Source organism: Cavia porcellus, unplaced genomic scaffold, assembly GCF_034190915.1.
Source record: "Cavia porcellus strain 051 isolate PalLab524CR breed Dunkin Hartley unplaced genomic scaffold, mCavPor4.1 scaffold_2, whole genome shotgun sequence".
Taxonomy (NCBI): domain Eukaryota; kingdom Metazoa; phylum Chordata; class Mammalia; order Rodentia; family Caviidae; genus Cavia; species Cavia porcellus.
In genome coordinates this window covers 65,253,149-65,271,583 of record NW_026947485.1, presented here as the reverse complement: position 1 = coordinate 65,271,583, position 18,435 = coordinate 65,253,149, and the positions used below count along the sequence as shown (strand labels likewise).

General features: G+C 38.2%; 1 protein-coding gene across 1 annotated transcript; it reads right to left on the bottom strand.

Moving 5' to 3' along the window:
- Positions 1 to 88: 88 nt before the first annotated feature.
- Positions 89 to 16,478, bottom strand: LOC100730760 (lanosterol 14-alpha demethylase). The gene is made up of 10 exons (XM_003475094.5): positions 16,142 to 16,478; positions 14,176 to 14,274; positions 11,532 to 11,708; positions 9,732 to 9,858; positions 7,670 to 7,844; positions 5,705 to 5,824; positions 5,148 to 5,343; positions 4,086 to 4,181; positions 3,310 to 3,478; positions 89 to 1,388 (listed from the first exon to the last, which is right to left on the bottom strand). The coding sequence occupies exons 1-10, from the start codon at positions 16,313 to 16,315 to the stop codon at positions 1,210 to 1,212; spliced, it is 1,512 nt and encodes a 503-aa protein (XP_003475142.1). The 5' UTR covers positions 16,316 to 16,478; the 3' UTR covers positions 89 to 1,209.
- Between the last annotated feature and the right edge of the window lie 1,957 nt (positions 16,479 to 18,435).

The following is an 18,435-nucleotide window of genomic DNA, read 5'->3' as shown; positions in this document are numbered from 1 at the left end:
AAAGAAAAATAGTGCAAGACATAATTTTCCCCATCCAGATTCCAGGATGCCCCAGTTCTACTCACTGAAGTACACACTTCATAAACAATTTTTCTCAAAGAGAATTTTAATGCAAAAAATAGTGAAGATTTTGCTTTCACAAGAGTCTAACATGAGTCTTCCAGCCTCATTCAACAGAATGTAGCATACACACAGGAAAACATTTTGGCTGCATCTGGTAAAAATGGATCATGTGGTCAAAATGCAATTATCTCACGTAGTTAGGCTGCCAGTATATTTCAGTTAGGCTCATTCCCAAATACAGGCTTCAAAATGCAACCAGTGAACCATCCAATGAATCTGTATTTTACACAGAGAAGCACAGTACCTAGTACACTGCTGTGTTCTTTAGTCCTCAGTTCAAAACAAACTGAATCAAAAGTAGCAGTACTAGAAACACCCCAAATTGGATTTTGGAGAGGAGACAGGGAACAACCTTGAGCCAAGGAGGAAATAACTACCCACTGAGGACTTTTATACAAATACGACCTTGTAGAAATATGCATTATTTAGCAGATGAGAAATAGCTGATATTTAGCAATTATATTAAAATTCAAGCAACCTTTAATGTTAATTTATTTTTAGGAAATATTATCAAGGAACAAACTTAGATTTCTCTATTTCCAATAGTGTTCCCAATTAAAATTCAGAGAATTTATTTTTCTGCATTATAGTCCCATCACTGGTATCTATCTTCATACCAAAACAATTAATGGTATTCTTTTCTATCCAAGGCTTTCACTGTGAGTTCATTCTTACTCTCCCATCCTTACACATAAAAATTACCAAGGTAAATGAATAACTTGTGTTCTTCCAAGTATTCTTGGGCTCTTTGTACCTTGCAGAAGTGGTCCCAGACCTGACTCTGCTGAATAAACTTGCCAAGAGGTCTATATGCTTTTAAAATTCGTATTACTACTTAGAATCGGCCAATTACTTAGAAAACAGTTCCTTTCACTAATTTGGCTTCCTTAAAGTACACGGAAGTATCAAAACTATTATATAACATTTCAAATACTACTATATTTGATAGATCAGTTAATATTAAAATCATAAAACTTGTTTTTAGAATTAAAAACACGGCACGCTGAGTGTTATTTTGTAAACTTCATTCTCTCCGGATGCATCTGCAGCTTACACTGCTGTCCCGTTAGTTCATTGTGGCATTCTTCATTTTGACCTCTGTTTGTACCGGATAACAGGGTTTTCAGGAGTGTGGATCATAGTTGTATAATTCACAGCAGGAAAATATTCATCAATAAGATCAAATTCATATAAACGAAACAGGGTGGACCATATTGTCTTAATTTGAACATAAGCAAAATTTTCCCCAATACAACGATGACGCCCTGTTTAAAAAAAAAAAAAAGTTTTCATCAAAAACTTAAATTCTTTTGTCTTACGTTACAAACAATTGTTATAACTCTCATGAATTAAAATGTATGAGTTATGCCATGGATACTACAAATCCAGTATCTCCAACTCGGTCATACAGGACTGCTTGGAGTGCTGCTATATTTGTGTCCGTTCAACCATATCATCATCCAATTAGTAAAAAAAAATACAATTCCAACTCACTCTAAGCCAATAAAAAGTTGGAACTGGTTATTTGCTATAACTAAAATCATTATAATAATTAGAAATAGTAGGAGATATTTGAAAAATTTGTCAATGTGTGGGTCTGAATGTATATACCATAGGGGAAAAGCCTGGAGTAATTTATTTGACCACATTTGAGCAAATATTCAGACATCTTTCACATAAAATAAAAATGTAAGTGGTTAAAGCTCCAGAATATTTTCAGTGTTTTTAAGAAAACAGCACTTGGCTCATGATTTTTTCTAATGACTTTGAAATTTAAAAACTATCTGAGTTTGAATCATAAGATAGTATTCTAGTTTGGAAATGTACTGGAACATTCTCAATTCCTTTCCCAAGAGAACCCTAGTTGAAAGTCAATATGAACCTTTCAATCAAAACCTCACAGTGGTGTACAGTTGTAATCTCAGCACTTCAGAGGCAGAGGGAACAGGACTGCTCTAAGTTTGAGGCCAGCCTAACTATTCAGCAAAACCTTGCGTCAAAATATAAAATGTAAAGTAAAATAAATGGCAGATACATGAGAACAAAAAGGGGCCAGGAACCTTAAAATGCCACTATGGAAGATTTAATAAATTCAAAAATAACATTTACTAGTGTCAAAATTTGAAAAGTCATACCAGAACTGACAAACTTGTTCTAACATGTACAAGGAAATACAAAGGCCTAGAAGACGCAAAACAATCTTCAAAATAGACCATACTGGAGGAATTAAAACTGGCCACGTTTGACTTCAAGACTAAGGGTACAGCAACCAAGCCAGTGTGGTACTGTATAAGGATCAAGAAATACATCAAGGGAACATAGCAGAGTGCCCAGAAATACTTTTATGGTTATCTGATTATCTTTCACATCCATAAAGCAAACCAAGGAAGAAAATAACATCCTACGTATGCCCCAGCCCCACAAAGGGTTATTTTTAATAGCAAAAAAACTGGAAGTATGCTAAACTCAATCAACAAATTTTGGTAATGTCTGATGATTTAACAAAATGCAACATGAAAATAGATGAACTAAAGTTATACACACCAATATAGATAAACAGCTTTACTACAAAGTACAAAATGGTTGAAGTAAGGAATAGTGGTTTGCAGGTAAGGTCTCAGCTACTGAGAAGGCTAAAACAACAGAAGTGCTAAAGCCTGGACTTTGCAGCTAGTCTAGGCAACACAACAAGCTTTGCCTCTTTAAAAACTGTTGAAAGATGGGCTGGGGATTTAGCTCAGTGGCCTAAGCGCAAAAAAAAAAAAAAAACAAAAAACTGTTGAAAGAAACTGGGGTTATGGGGGTTGGGGATTTAGCTCAGTGGCATAAACGCCTGCCTTGCAAGCAGGCAGTCATGAGTTCAAAAAAAAGAAACTGGGGTTATTTAACTTTTGAGTTCTATACCCCCTGCTCCCAATTCAAGTCCATCAAGAATCTCAGGATATAAATTTATTTGGAAATGATCTTTATGTAATTAAGATGGGGTCACACTGATTTAGGGTAGGCCCTTATAGGGAGGCCATATGAAGTCACAAGAACAACCAAAATAGAAAAAGCCTGGTGATGCCAGAGGCAGTAATCAGAGCCAAAGTGAAAGACATTTGTAAAAAAAATTCACATGCATTATGCTGATAGGGACAAATGTTATCAGAACAAAAACGTTTCAAACCAAAACTCTTATCTTACCAGCTCCAAATGGCACATAGGCAAACTTCTCTCCTGATGCTGGGTTGTCCCGTAAGTATCGATCAGGATTAAAGTCCAGACGCTCTATCCAGGAGTCTTTAAGTCTCTGGTTGACAGTGGGAGAAACGCACACCTGATGTCCTGGGGGAATGGTGTACCCTGCCACAGTCTACAAATGCAAGCAACACACTGCATTAGAGAATTTTGCCAAATAACTAATCCAGCCACATGACAAACCAGCTAAAAATTACTCTAATGATCTCCAAGTAAGCCAACAAGGAGTTGGACCAATGTACACAAATCCATAATGCTTCAGAGGTAGGCAGCATTTCAGAGGGCCTTTCACTACCTAATTTCAATGCTTCATATGATTAAATTGTTTTACAACAAAATGTTATTTTTAAAACCAAAAAAAATGTCAATTTTAAATGACATTTTAAAAACTCAATTGTTAAATGAGAATTAAGAAAACAGGGGCTGGAGGTTTAGCTCAGCGGCATAAGCGCCTGCCTTGAAAGCGGGCAGTCGTGAGTTCGATCCCCGGTACCGATAAAAAGGAAAAAGACAAAAAAAAAAAAAAAAAAAAGAAAACAGCATTAGAGATAGGCATATATATAGTATCTGCCATTAAAATGTCCATATATTTAGTATAAAATTTAACATTATGTAGAAGTGATTTTTTTTTCAAGAAATTTCTCTTTGATACCATTGTATCTCCTAAGTTTGATCAATAAAAACCAGGGGCACAGAAGGAGCAATCTACGCAAGAGACTTACCTGAGGAGTTTTAGCCATTCTCATCATGGTCATTATAGGAGGTCTAAGTCTTAATGTTTCTTTTATGCAGCGATCAAGTAAATTTAGATCCTTGAGCTAAAAAGAAAAATTATTTCCTGATTCTTTACAAATACTTAACATACTCAACAGTATAAAAATGTTATTTTAACATCTTGATTACTATAAGACAGGTTTCACTCTGGATTGAAGAGAAGAGACAACTGGCTCAAGATGGCTGAGGTTTGGACTATAATGCCCAATTTCAACAAAGGAAAAAAGGCAAGATAATAGCAAGAGGGGCAATCACCCTGAAAAACAGCATGGAAGACAAAGGAGATTCACTCCTCCAAAAAACAAGAGCATTAGCAAAAACCACCAATCTCAACTTTTTCAAAACTCCCGAAAATCAACCAACGGCTTTTAACAATCTAAAGGAGAGTTGATTCAAGAAACAAAAGTGAATACTGGCAAGAAAAGCAAGGTTTGTAGTAGTATAAGAAGATAAAAATGTATTTCCTGATTTTTTTTAATACAGTGTAAAAAATTTTCAAAATATTAGCAAATAAAATTCAGCATACACAAAAAGGACAAGGAAAAAAAGGAGGAAGTTACGGAAGGGAGAAAGGAAGAAGGCCAGGCATGGTAGCACACAGCTATAATCCTAGCACTGGGGAGTCTGAGGCAGGATAGCTGTTAAATTCAAAGCCAGCCTAAGCAACACAGCAACTTCAGGACCAGCCTGTCTCAAAAAAAAAAAAACAAGAAGAGAGAGAGATGGAGGAAGGAAAAGAGAAAGGACACACTGTATACTCTATGATGTAAGATTTATTCCAGGAATACAAGCATCAACATCTGAAAAAAAATCCATGTCATATGTCATACTAATTCAGGACCAAAATACACAACAGGAAGAGAATGTGACCAGGGTAATGTTATAGGAAATTTCCTAAAACACAGATAACCCTAATTAAGTATTAAAAAAAAAAAACCTTTGTCTTTTAAAATAGACAAGCCACAGCTGCTAAACATTATGGTACAGAAATGAAATAAAATCCAACAAACCTGGTCATAGGTTAATGGAGGCAGGTCCTCTCCGCATACTGTTTTCTGTTCTAAATAACATTTTTCTTGTAGCATTTTATCTCTGGCCAAAAAGAAGCCCAACCAGGCACTGGTGGTTGAGGATGTGTGCTGCCCTGCCAAGAGCAGTCCAATAAGCATCCCTGCTACTTCATCATCTGTCAAAGGACGCCCATCTCTGCAGAATGAACACACAGAAACTGAACATTTGGGCCAACACATTTCATGTCTCCGCCAGAATATATTTTTCAGGCATAACAGCTGCTTTCATCTACCTACCCTATATCAGAATCCCCCACCTTGCCCCAGGAAGAGACTGACAGTGGAAAACATGAAAAGTTGTCACCATGCTCAGTCACTGGGATTCTAGTTAATAATGAGGTCCCAGTAATTTATGTTTCAACAATCTAAAATCCAAAGGTCACGGTTACAAACTTACTTTGTCAACCTCCCTATCTTTTAACTGGAAATATTATTTAACCATGTTTTAATGTGTAATTTCCCACTTTCACTAAATATCTCATGTGGACAACACTTACTTATATGTAGAATCTAATAAAGTTTGGAGGATATCATCAATTTTTTCTTTTGATTGTCTGCGTTTCTGGATTGCCTTATAGAAAATATTCTTGATTTTTTGATGAGCTCTGTCCCTGCGCCTGTAATTTAAACATAAAAATGACTTTTTAAAAAAATACTTTCTAGAATTAAATTCATTTGAAAACCAGGACCTCGCTTAAGGCAACCTTACTTAACTAATTAAGGACTCTAATTTAATTTACAAAAAGTAGAATCAGCTAGGTATGGTGACTCATGCTGAGGATCACAAGTTCAAGGCTAGCCCAGACAACAATTTAGTGAGACCTTATCTCAAAACAAAAAATGAAAAGAGGCTGGGGATATATCTTAGTGGTGCAACACTTAGCTAGCATATGAGACCCTATCCCCAGTACAATGACAAAATGAAAATAAAAATCTAGAACCAAGAAAAACTTCATAAAAATCTTAAGAATTCCTATAGCTCTTAGACCCCAAAAATGTTATACTGTATGTCTCAGATCCTTAACACACCATCTTCTAACTGTAGGCACACAATAGGCACAAAATTCCTTTGGAAGTTATCTTTCAGTTCAACAGAAAGTAAAATACTTTTCTAAATCAACACACAATTTAATTTTAACCAAATCAATTTTGAACAAGATTCATTCATTTTTGAAGCTACCTTTCATTTTTCTATAACTTCGTTCTTCAGGGAGGAAAATTCAAGTAGATTTCAGAAAACTAACTTCAACTCCCAAAGCTTTACTTTTAAACAGGCTGCTCACCATGTAACAATATAGCAGCCACCCCAACTCAAAGGTGGCTGCCGAAAATCACATACCCAATGAACAGCAGAACTATCACTTAAAACCAGGCAACCTAATTGCAAAGCACTCTCTCATAACAAACTCCAAGTTTCTGCGTATTTCACTTGAAAGACTGCTATAGGAAATCAACTCAGATGCTATGCACAGAAAGAAAAATTCAAGTTTAATTGTGAATACAGCAGAGCCTATTGAAGATAAATGGAGGGCCAGGGGTATCATTCAGACAGAGAGCGTGTGCTTAGTATGCATGGGGCCCTGGGTTCAATTCCAAGAAACGAAATAAAGACAATGAATGGAATAATTTGGTTGTCAAAGTTAAAAAAAAAAAAAAAAAAAAAAAAGACCAGGACATCAGCAAACTAAAGAATTCTGATTCACCCAGGAGATAGGGCAGAAAGAAACAGACTGGGTTTATGGAAAACCAGGACCAAAAGCTGTGCTGTGTGTCCCAACACAATACAAAGGAAAAGAATTTTGAAAACTGTGAAGCTCCTAACACCTACAAGGTGCTATGAATTCCAGAGAAGTCTTACAGAGAACCTCTTCTGACTTTCTTTTATTCTGACTACTTTTATTCTGTAAGAGATAAAAGGGGCAGAAATAGAAGGGAAAGGGAATACCAATTTAACTCCTCCCCATCACTCACCTAAATGGATGTGATTCAGTGAAGATTTAGAAAGTGTACTAATGTGCATGACCCTCAGTTAATCATCATGTTTTAAAAGCAGTATTTCTGTGAATCAAAGAAAGTCTCTGCCCTTAGTCAAATCCCAGAATATTCAGCAAAGGGACAAAGAAAATATTAAATAAAGGCACAAATATTCAAAAGAAATTAATTTAGCAGCATATATACTATAAAATCATTAGAGTATCAAACAAGTGCTTAAAGGAAACTTTCAGAGATAGTTACGACTTTCCTGAGTATAAAAATTATGAGAGGTAAGCTTTAAAATACTAGAATAAACAGCAAATCACCATTCTAACTACCTAAAACTTACTTTAAATAAGTTTACTACATAATGAAAACCTGTCATGAATTCTTATAAAGGAGTTCATAATCTCCCCAGAGTTGAAAGCATATCAACAGCACATAATAAGAAGTTAAATTAACTACGTGCAATATCTTGTTATCCATACCTGAAACTAGGTAGAGGCAGCCAACCCGGCAGCAGCCAGGCTGCATGACTAAAACCTCCATCCAGATCTGCATACAGCTGTGCCACCTGCTCATTGAGTTGACTTCTGATTTCTTTTCCATGTAAACAATGGCTAGCTGTTAAAATTATGAGCTCAGAAAGAGCTTCAAATAAATCTAGGGAAGAAAAAGATTATTACTATTTCCAAATGACTTATGAAATAGTTTCGCTGAAAATAAAAAAAGATAGTGATAGAAAATAGAATTAAAACTGAAAAACAAGATCCCATTCATAAAAAAGACAGATATGTGGCTATTCAGAACACTGAAGTCAATGGACCAGATCATAGTGAAAAAGACCTAGGGAAATATTGTAATTCTCAACCTATTACATGTCTGATACACCAAGTTTCCCAAAATTGAAGAATGAATTTTAAGGAACAATGGAGGTTAAGAGTAGGAAATTTTATGAAAGAGGAGGGGGCCCAAATGGGTTGCCAATAAGCCCACTGCCAAAGGAAGTTTTATAGAACAAAATCACAAGATGGGTATAATATTATGAGATATGTTCAACCTGGAACAAAATTACATCAGCCAATAAGATTACAAGTATAGTTAATTAGGTGATGCTGATCTAATGGGGAAGCAAATCACATAGAAAGTGTACGCTGAAAGAAGAGGAGGTCCTGGTCACCCATCTAGATAACTGATATCTATCTGGACTTTATTAGACCAAGTGTTACTGATTATAGTATATTGCTTATCCATTGGTGAGGCATGTAGGCCTGGTCATTTTGTCTTTATCTTGAGGCCTGGTCTTTAACAGATACACCTCCAGCCACAGCTGTAATATGTTTTCATCCTCTGTACTGACTCCCCTCAAGGGCCTAACCTTGTCTGACTGCCTAAAATATTTTTATCTAATTTAGCTGTCTATAATAATAAGACACTAGTGACTACCTGGCAAGCGTGAAGTCCTGAGTTCAATTCCTAGTACCAAAATAATAATAATAACAACAATAATAGGGAACTGCCCTCTGGACAGCCATGACAGATGCCACCAAGGCATCTCCAAATCTCTTTTCTGAGCTCTTTAGAGATAAAATGGAGATTAAAATCAATGGGATTATCTGATTTTCAGGTCACAGCACAACAAACCAGAAAAAAGATTATTTTGTGCCTACAAAGACAATAAGGGATGACAGTTCAAAGATCTGAATTTTTCCCAGATCAATAAAGGACTCAAGACTAAACACTGAAGTTTTGGCAATATATAAAAGCAAACTATAATCACCAAATGGTGTATCTCAACACTGGAAACAGATGCATCTGGCGAACATATTTTGGTGATACTTATAAGTCACAAAATTTGTCCAAGTAATTTCCTGTTCTTTCATTCTACTATAACAAAAAGAATGACCCATTAACAATTGGGTTTCCAATCAGACTGCCAAAAAAAGAGAAGATCAGCCAATTCTCTGGGTCTTCTGAATACTATAAACTCACATGTTTATTAAGTTGGCATTCTAATTTACACATCAGCTTTATGTATGGTTTGAAAATACATCAATACCAACTTTAGAGATGCTAAAAATAAAAACAGGTTCCTACTCCACTTACAGAAGCTGAAGCCCACACTCAGAATGTGATGACCTGTTGCTCTGGATACTACTACCCTATGATCAAACACTGATCCCTGCTTTAGGTAAGGCAATCCCCTCTAAAGAAATACATTATTACAGTCTAGTGAAAAACTGGATCTACAGTAACTACTCCTTAGTAATCAGAACACGTCCCTCTCATTAAATCCAAGGAAACTGTATATATGCCATATTATTTTTTCTTTTTATTTTTTTGGTGCTGGGATCGAACTTATGACCTTGCGCTTGCCAGAAAGGCACTCAAATCACTGAGCTAAATCCCCAGCCTGCCATACTATTTTATACACACACACACACACACACACACACACACACACACACACGCACACGCACACGCACGCACGCATGCACGCACGCACTCTATACTTCTAATCATGGACAAGTAGAAATAACAGGACCTTACTTTTTTCTCCACTTTCTCCCCAACTTTTAAAGTATTCCTTTGTTTCTTCTTCAATTATAGGAACATACTGCTTAAAATGGGCTATGTTAAGGCCACTTTTTAACATTTTCTTCTGCTCCAAGAAAATCTTTTAAGAAAAAAAAATCAAGGTCACACAGCATTACAATAATGTCTGCTATATCATACAGTCCATTAAATTAGTCTAACTATGTAACATTCAAAGAAAACATCCTGAAAAATTATAAAAAAAAAAAAAAAAAACAGTAAGAGTTTTTAAAAACTAGACCAGATACAGCAACGTAGAGCATCTATGCATTTAGCTGAAGTAATGATGGAAGCACAGTGTCTGCTACCAAGGTCCCAGATGAATAAAGTAGGAGGCCCACCTCCTGCCCTCCTTCCTACAGACCCTTTTCCCTCTTCTAACTCCAGAGCTTCCTGTCCCTGTTGTCTTTAATTTCCAGTCTTTAAACTCAACCCAAATTCCACTGCAATTTCCTGAAGGTCCATTTACAGTTTGATACTATTTTTATCCTCTTTAACATGCTTTTTTCCTCTATTTCCAAGAAAATATCAACCTCTGTGACACTATCTTCCACAAGTTTAATGAGACTACAATCTGAGTAAAATAAATTTACACAAAGACAACTAATGGTTAATCCTTCAGGGCATTTATATGTTAAGAGGCTAGTACGATGTAAAAAGAGAAATGAATAGATAAACCAAATCTAAACAAAGTTTTTCTGAGGACTTTGCTTTTAAATTCAAGTAGAATCATTCTCTCTGAGGCCTTGGCTTTTGAATTTGAGTAGTCATTCTCCCACAACATGACCATTCTCAAAAACGACATTTAATCTATTTTTAACTGCTTTATTTGGTGTCATGGCTGTCATCTAGATGGCTCCTCAAAGTCTCAAGCACTCATGGAGGAAGTGAGATGCTTTTCAGATGTGGCTGGATCTCTTGTATGATTACTAAGTCAGTATACTGATTGACAGGGCACAATTCTACGATTAAGGGTGTGACTAGCACACTCACCTTAGAGAGGATATTACATTTAAAAAGGGGACAGAAAGAGGACTAATGTGCTCTCATCACCTGACTACTTGATGTGGGCTATTTCTCTTCTGCAAAAGAGAAAACTGACATGTCATCCTGCCTTGGAGCCAACAAACTATGTACTAAAACCTCTTCAAACTGTGATCCAAATAAACTTTTCCTCCTTTAATCATGGGTGTCAGGTATTGTGTCTCAGCAATAAGAAAACTAACTATGACACTTGGGTCTATGTGCATTAGCCAAAGTCCACATAGGAAGCAACCAAGCCAGTCATCTAAGTTATGTTGTGTATCAACCTGCACTTTAATACTTAACTTTAGAAGAAGAAAAAAAGCACCCAACAAATGCTCACTGTACCTGAATGATTACATTAGAAAGAGAACTTCTGAAGTTAGCAATTTCTTCCAGCACTTATGATAGAATTTCAGGGAGAAATAGGTAGGGAAAAAGCTCCTTTAATGAAATAATGGGATTTCCTTACTAATTTCTCAAAACAAATTCCAATATCCTCTTATCACTGATTACATTTCTTTTTAGAGGAAGCACTTTATTTAGCAGGTATAAAACAAAATATACATTCCTTATCAGTGTAGTTTTTCTCCTTTTAAATGTCTCATGCACCTCAGATTTTTTGAACCAAGGAATAAAATGTTTCCACATTGTAAATGTGTAATATTACAGTACTAGCTATAACTATCACAGTATAAATTTGTCCTTATTCAAGACAACAGTGTTACTTACTGCATTAGGCACATCATATGCAACTCCCTTCCCAAAAACAGGAGTTGTCAGACGACTGTAGACATCTTCTGCATTCAGGTCTTCATTTTTACTATTAAAAAGCAGTGCAGCAGCATCACTCCCCAGAAGGTAAGTAAATGTCTTACCCGCCATGGTAAAACTAAATACAGGTCCATACTAAAGAGAGAAAAGCACTCATAGTGACAGTTACCAAACGCATACACACACACACACACACACACACACACACACACACACAACAATGAAAACAACTACTACTACTACTTAAATCATACAATGCATAGCCAAAAAATAAAATTCATATATTTTAAAGGAATCTGTTTCAACTTCGTACCCCAACCCCTCTTGTATTTATTTAAATTTATAAATATGTTGATCTAGTTGCAAATTCAATATAAAGACAACTGTTTATTCTGTTTTCCACTTTTTATACTGAAAACATTTTTTATCATTTAAACATTAGTCAACCATTGTTTTCTATTATTATACACCATGATGTTAACTTAATTGCTTTTTCATTATTGGCTATGGGTAATGCTATCAAGGTTTTGTTTTCATAAACAATTCTGGAATGAGTATCTCTGAGAATATACAGCCCTCCCCTCTTTAGTTAAAAATAAATTTACACGGGGGCTGGAGATTTAGCTCAGCGGCACAAGCGCCTGTCTTGTAAGCAGACAGTTGTGAGTTCGATCCCCAGTACCGATAAAAAGGAAAAAGACAAAAAAATAAAAAAAAATTTTAAAAAATTTAAGCAGCAGCTGAAATATATGTCCTTTTCTATAAAACATATAGAAGACCCAGGAAGTTTGTCATTATCAGTTTTATACTATCTCACCAACAACGAATGGTTTTATCATGTTGATGTTACTCGTTAGGCGTAACAAGCTTCATTTTGCATTTATTATTATTATCACTATTACTATTAAAGACTAAATTCTGGAAATATAATCATGAACAAAAATATACTGTCCCTCACTCCTGAAGCAGTGTCTTGGAAAATATGTAAATCACTGAAAATAAATATAAAATGCAGGTGAGGCAGTAGTACATAAAGAAAAACAACTGTGATGAAAGGCAGATATAAACAGGGAAAAAGACCCACAATGAGCCCCAGCAGATGAACAGGAGTCAGCTTGGCAGCCAAGCATGCTCAACGGTCCTGAATGAGAACAGTGGGAAAAATGAGATGAGAATTAAGAGTCAGGCAGCAGTTATACCAGAGTCTGCTCAGAAATCACATTAAGGACATTTGTGTTCATGAGCAAAAGAAGGAAGTTTAAACTATGTGGAAATTCAGGGGCTGGGGATTTAGGTCAGTGGCATAAGCGCCTGCCCTGCAAGTGGGAGGTTGTAAATTCAATCCCCGGTAACAAAAAAAAAAAAAAAAAGAAAGAAATTCAGTCAGCCAATCACAAGAACAAAACAGAACTGTTGAGCAATATTCAAATTTCATGCAAGGCAGGTCATGATGAAATTAAGAAATTGATCTGATGCAAAAAAGCTGAAATTGAGTAACTGACTTCTCCCACCATTGGAGTTTTGCCAAGTGAGAGGAACAAACCGCTCTAGAAACAAGGAAACTTAAAGTCTTGGCAAGAATGTAACTGAAATGATGAACCATGGGCCAAAAGTAAAAAACAGAAAAAAGAAGAAGCCTGATAGATCAGGAAGAAAGTAAATGGGAAAGTGGAACAGATAATATAATGAAGTCAAGAATGATTATAATTAAAGGAGTCACACAGGCAAATGAGGAGGTGTGACCCAAGACCTGAGAAAAATTAGAAAGTGGAACAGGGAACAACTCTGTGAGGATTAATCACTGTCATCTGACTGGATTGAAAAACCACCTAAGTTTTTCACTGAAGGGAAACCACCTAAGTAAATCCCTGAAGGGAAATGTCTGAGGGATTTCTAGAGATGATTAGTACGTGGGATAGCAAACTGGGCTGAGAACCACCTTGAATGTAGATGGCACCATCCAATACAGTAAGGGCCTGGATGGAACAAAAACAGAAAGAGGAAGAAGCCCACTAGCAATCCTCTCTCGCTCTGCTTTCTGATTTCCACAAGTTGAACAGCGTTCCTTTCACTATGTTTCTGCCAGAGTCAAACCAAGGACTCAGAAAGCATGAGCCAAAGTAAAAGTCTCCTCCTTTATTTACCTCAGGTATTCTGTCACAGCAAGTCCAAAGTAGCGCGAGCAGTAAATGGTTGAAGTGACAGAAGAAAGCTAATTAGAGAGGAAAGGTCAAAGATTGAGTACACAAGTAGATAGTAAAGTCACAGAGGATGTACCAGGCAGGTTAGAAATTCCACAGATGCATGGTTAAGAAAAATGAGGGTCAATTTTATCAATTTTAACTACAATCAGTGAAAACAAAATTTAGAACACTGTTTCTTAAACAATAATTGCCAGAACTACATTTCCTCAGGGGACTCTCAGACTACCTCAGGACATGCACAGAAGCTAAAATAGTAGTTTACAAGACTTCTCCATCTCTTATACTAGGGTAGCTTCCATTTGTTTCTATACTCTCTGTAATCATAAAGACACAATTTTAAAATGTTCTTCCACTTATCTATCTAACCTACTTTTTCTCTAGTTATTTAGAAGACTTACCTTCTCATATGCATTCTCTAGGAACTCAATTGGATTTTTCCCAAATGCTACAGCATGCCCAAGGAATGGAACTGGAGAGAAAATGTACGGTGGAGTTTTCTGTAAGTGAAAAGAGCAACAAAATTCATTTCTTGGGCCGGGGATTTAGCTCAGCGGTATTAAGTGCTTGCCTGGCTAGCACAAGGTCATGAGTACAATCCCTGGTACCAAAAAAAAAAAAAAAAAAAGTTCATTTCTTATTTAATTTTAAAGAAAAAAACTCAATTCAGTTTCATAACCAAATAATGTAATCAAATTTTCTATCAGTCCTAAAAGAAAACTACCAAAAAGTGAAGCATCATAAGTAACTTAAGAAGAGCTAAACAGCCAATATCTATGATGAATACTATTTAAAAGAACAGAAATTCAAGGCTAGGTGTGATGCACACCTCCACTCAGGTGGCTGAGGCAGGAAGATCACACTGAGTTCAAGGCCAGCCTGGGCTACATAACAAGTTGAAAACCAGCCTGAACCATACAACAATACTATCTCAAAAAAAATTCTTTTTCAAAACAGGATAGTTGAACAAGCACTGCAATTCTAAATAGACACCGTAGTATTACCAGTGATTCAGGCTAGCCTTTCTAACCATTAGTAGTTGCAGAATCTTCCTCAAAGAAACAGAAAAGGCCAACACTAAGTTGACATAAGGGAAATGTTTAATCTGCATTTACAGTGAACAGAACACATCTCATACTTCTTTCACTGCAAATGAATTAGATCCATCAATTTTAAAGGAAATACATCAATTCTAACAGAAATTCTTTAACATTCATCATAAACCATACATCAAATGTTACAAAATGATATCCACATATTACATTAAGTTTCCTGTAAATGAAACTTGCAATGACAAAGGATGGTACTGTTTAGATGTGTTATGGTTTGTGTCTGGATGTTCCCCCAAATCCCAACAGGGTTGCAGGGTGGGGCAGGCTTTCACAGTCAACTGATTAAGGATGTGAGTGCTACACCCACCCTAGGGGCAAGTTGCCTGCATACAATACAAGGGACAGAAAGAGGCCTCTTTCTCCCTGTTGCCTTTGCTGTCTTCTGCACCATGAACTGTTCTCTGCCCAGTCACCCTGCCTTGGAGTCAGCCAGTTTTGGACTAAAACCACTACAAACTGAAAGCTAAATAAACCTTACCCCTTTAACGTTGGGTGTTGCATATTTTGTCCCAGCAACAAGAAAAATAACATACTTTCCAAAAACATACACTACTTCCTCAAAAATCGCACCTGTAGGAAAAATACTACTACTAACCCTGCCTCGTGCCTGTCGTAGTTCAAATAAAGTTTAAAATCTTTTAACCCAGACCTTGATCTAAGTACTGTGTAGTTGGTTTGTCCATTTCACTGTCAGTAAAGGGTAGTTTTTGAAATCTATCTATAGTTGCTTATTAAGGGTGCATTCATCAAACATATTTGGCAGATTTAAGACTGGTGGCCAATCCCTAATTAAAGAAACTGGTATTTTAACAGTATTATAAGAAACCCCTTACCGCATCCCTGAAACTCCCCTTTACCAAACTGAACACAAAAGCCTGGACACCGACATAAGCTGCCATCTATAGGGTGTCGACCACAAGGGCCGCAGTTGCCAAGCGCATCATCATGAAGGTCTTCCTCAAGCCCCCAAAGTCGGAAGTCAGCCAGTAAGGTCCACAACCAGGCTGGACTGCAGAGTAGTCACAACGACCACAAACGCTGCACGCACGATTCACCAGGATCAGATAGGTGGCCGCTGGCCCCAATACCGAGGCCGGCAAGGTCACAGACGTCGCGATAGCCAGCGCCATCAGCAGCCGTGCTGTGGCCACGACCACCACATCCACCTCCCAGCAGGGCCAGGACTAAGGACCCAGCCTCCCTCCCGCCACCTCAGCTGCCAAGGCCTCGCCCGGCCCACAGAAGCTGTACCCACCGCTCCGGGTGACAGATGGGCCAAGTGGTCCAAAGGCAGGCGGTACAGGTAGGCCAGGCTGAGCGTGAAGGCGCAGGCCACCAGCAGCGTGGAGACAAGGCTGCTGCCGGTCACTTGATCCACTACCTGTCCCAGCAACGACCCGCCCGCATGCAGTAAACCCAGCAGAGCCATCCCGTCGCTGCCCTCTCAGAAGATACCAAGCGAGAGAAACAGGCAGACCCGCGTGGAGAAGCAGCGCCCTCACACCGACCTACACCTAACCCCGGGCAGCCCAGCACACCACTCGCTCGCTCGCCACCAAAAACGTCATGGAAGGGGCGGGGCCTGACGCAAACCACGCCCATAAGCACTACGACTCGCCGACGAGGTCTCCCTGCGCCTACGAGAGGCTCTGAGGACGCGCCCTAAAACAGTGGCGAGAGGGGTCCTACACGCAAGCGAAAGTGGCTTTAGAGGTGACCACGATGTAAGAACCGAGGGCCCCAGAGCCTGTGGGCCTGAGAGTGCAGAGTGCCGGCACCCGGCGCGGGAGTGGCCTGGCGGAGGGATCCGGGGCGGGGGCTACGTCCGCTCGATGCGGCGCGCTCTGTGATTGCACGGCGCATTCCTGAGGTGATGTCGGCCTATGTGGCGTCACGCGGGGCTGTGGGGTGCACCCCCTCCGTCTGGGCGCGGTCTGGCTGCGCCTCACGGCCCAGGTGCTGTGCGGGGCTCTGGGAAAGACACTGTCTCCGTAGCCGCTGGGGCGTGGAGTAGATGATGAGGTCATCACCGTCCCGCCCCAGCAAATTTCCAGTCTGAAAGGTACTAATATATGGCCATAAAATTAGCAGATGTTCGGTATTAGGTACGGTGGTCTTTAGAAAAACAGATTTTTGAAAAAACGTGTAGATGTGATAGGAAGTTGTGAGGTGTTTGAGGCCGCTATAACCAAAAACAGTATTCTCAGGAGTTGAGTACCCAACATGTTTGAAACGGCCGTTCAGTCCTACAAACACAGTTTATTCCTGTGGCTGTATATAAGCGTCTCTAATAAAGGTTTATAGAGTTTAACACTGATCAGATTCATTCATTTAGCTAGGTGGGAGCCAGATTTTGAGACGCAAGCCACACCAGTGAATGAGGTAAATACAGTCTGTTAGAGAATACATAGGAAATGCCCTATTGCATGCCAGATACCTCTTCCTATAAAGTTATTCATCTTACAGCGAGTGAGTCTAAAACTAAACTCTTTATCTCCTCACACCTTCTTGCCAGTCTGCCTTCCTGCAATGCCTATGTCAAATGGACACCTCTCTGCACCCTTTTTTCTCCTCTATGCTTGACATCTAACCAGTCACCAACGTATAACTCTTAACACTTTAAAAACATTTTCATTCCTGTTGCCCCTGTCTTAGGTAAGGCTTTCATCATTTCTTGTCTACATTACAACAGTATCCTATCTGGTCTTCCTGCTTCACACTTGTTTTTATTCTCTAGGTTGCTGCCACCTCCCAAATCCCTGAAGGAGACTTTTGCTGTAATCCCAAAAGACAAGGTCTTGACCACCATAATCCCAAATGTTGAAATTCTGAAAGATCAAAGTCCTGAAAAATGTAACACTGGAAAAACTAATTTAAAAAAATTTTTAAAGACATTTACATTGTTAAAGGGGAAACAAAAAACAATCGTAAACCACTTTCAGTAAAATAGGCAGTAATATACATATTTTTGCAAGCATAAACATTCAGTTATACTAACAGTCACTGTATTGTAACAGTAATGAGCAGAAGACTGGTATTTATAAGTAGATAAAGGTGAATTGCATAAATGTATTATCACTGCAGTGGGTAATCATGTATAGTAGGTTTTATAACTGCAATCACTCTGAACTACAGATACCCAAGTTGTTGTGTTGGGTTTTTTTTGTTTTTTTTTTGTTTTTTTTTTTTTTTGCGGTACCAGGAATTGAACTCACAACTTCGTGCTTGCCAGGCAGGAACTTATGCCTGCTGAGCTAAATCCCCAGTCCCTACATAGCCAAGTCTTGATGAGACTGATCAAAAGCTTGGTATGAGTTACCAAAGGCCAAGTATTTGGTCTACTCCATATGCCTGAATGAGAGAGAAGGCATGCCCTGAGAGCAAAAAAGGCCTGTAGATAAGCAACTTGGACCATTTGCCACATGATAGCAAAGGCTTATAAATCAAGGAGGGTGGCACCTGTTATCCAGCAAGCCACCCTGCAGTAAAAAAACTAAGTTGTAGGCTATGAGGTGCCTCTGAGACCACCAGCGCATTTACTTAGAGATC

What these genes read in the sequence shown, in the direction of transcription:
- LOC100730760 (XM_003475094.5), bottom strand. Translation starts at nt 16,315, where the DNA reads ATGGCTCTGCTGGGTTTACTGCATGCGGGCGGGTCGTTGCTGGGACAG. An exon ending in TTATTAGATTCTACATATAA is followed by an intron (nt 5,344 to 5,704) that starts GTAAGTGTTGTC and finishes TTCATTCTGCAG; the next exon opens with AGATGGGCGTCCTTTGACAG. An exon ending in GAATGGCTAAAACTCCTCAG is followed by an intron (nt 3,479 to 4,085) that starts GTAAGTCTCTTG and finishes TTGCATTTGTAG; the next exon opens with ACTGTGGCAGGGTACACCAT.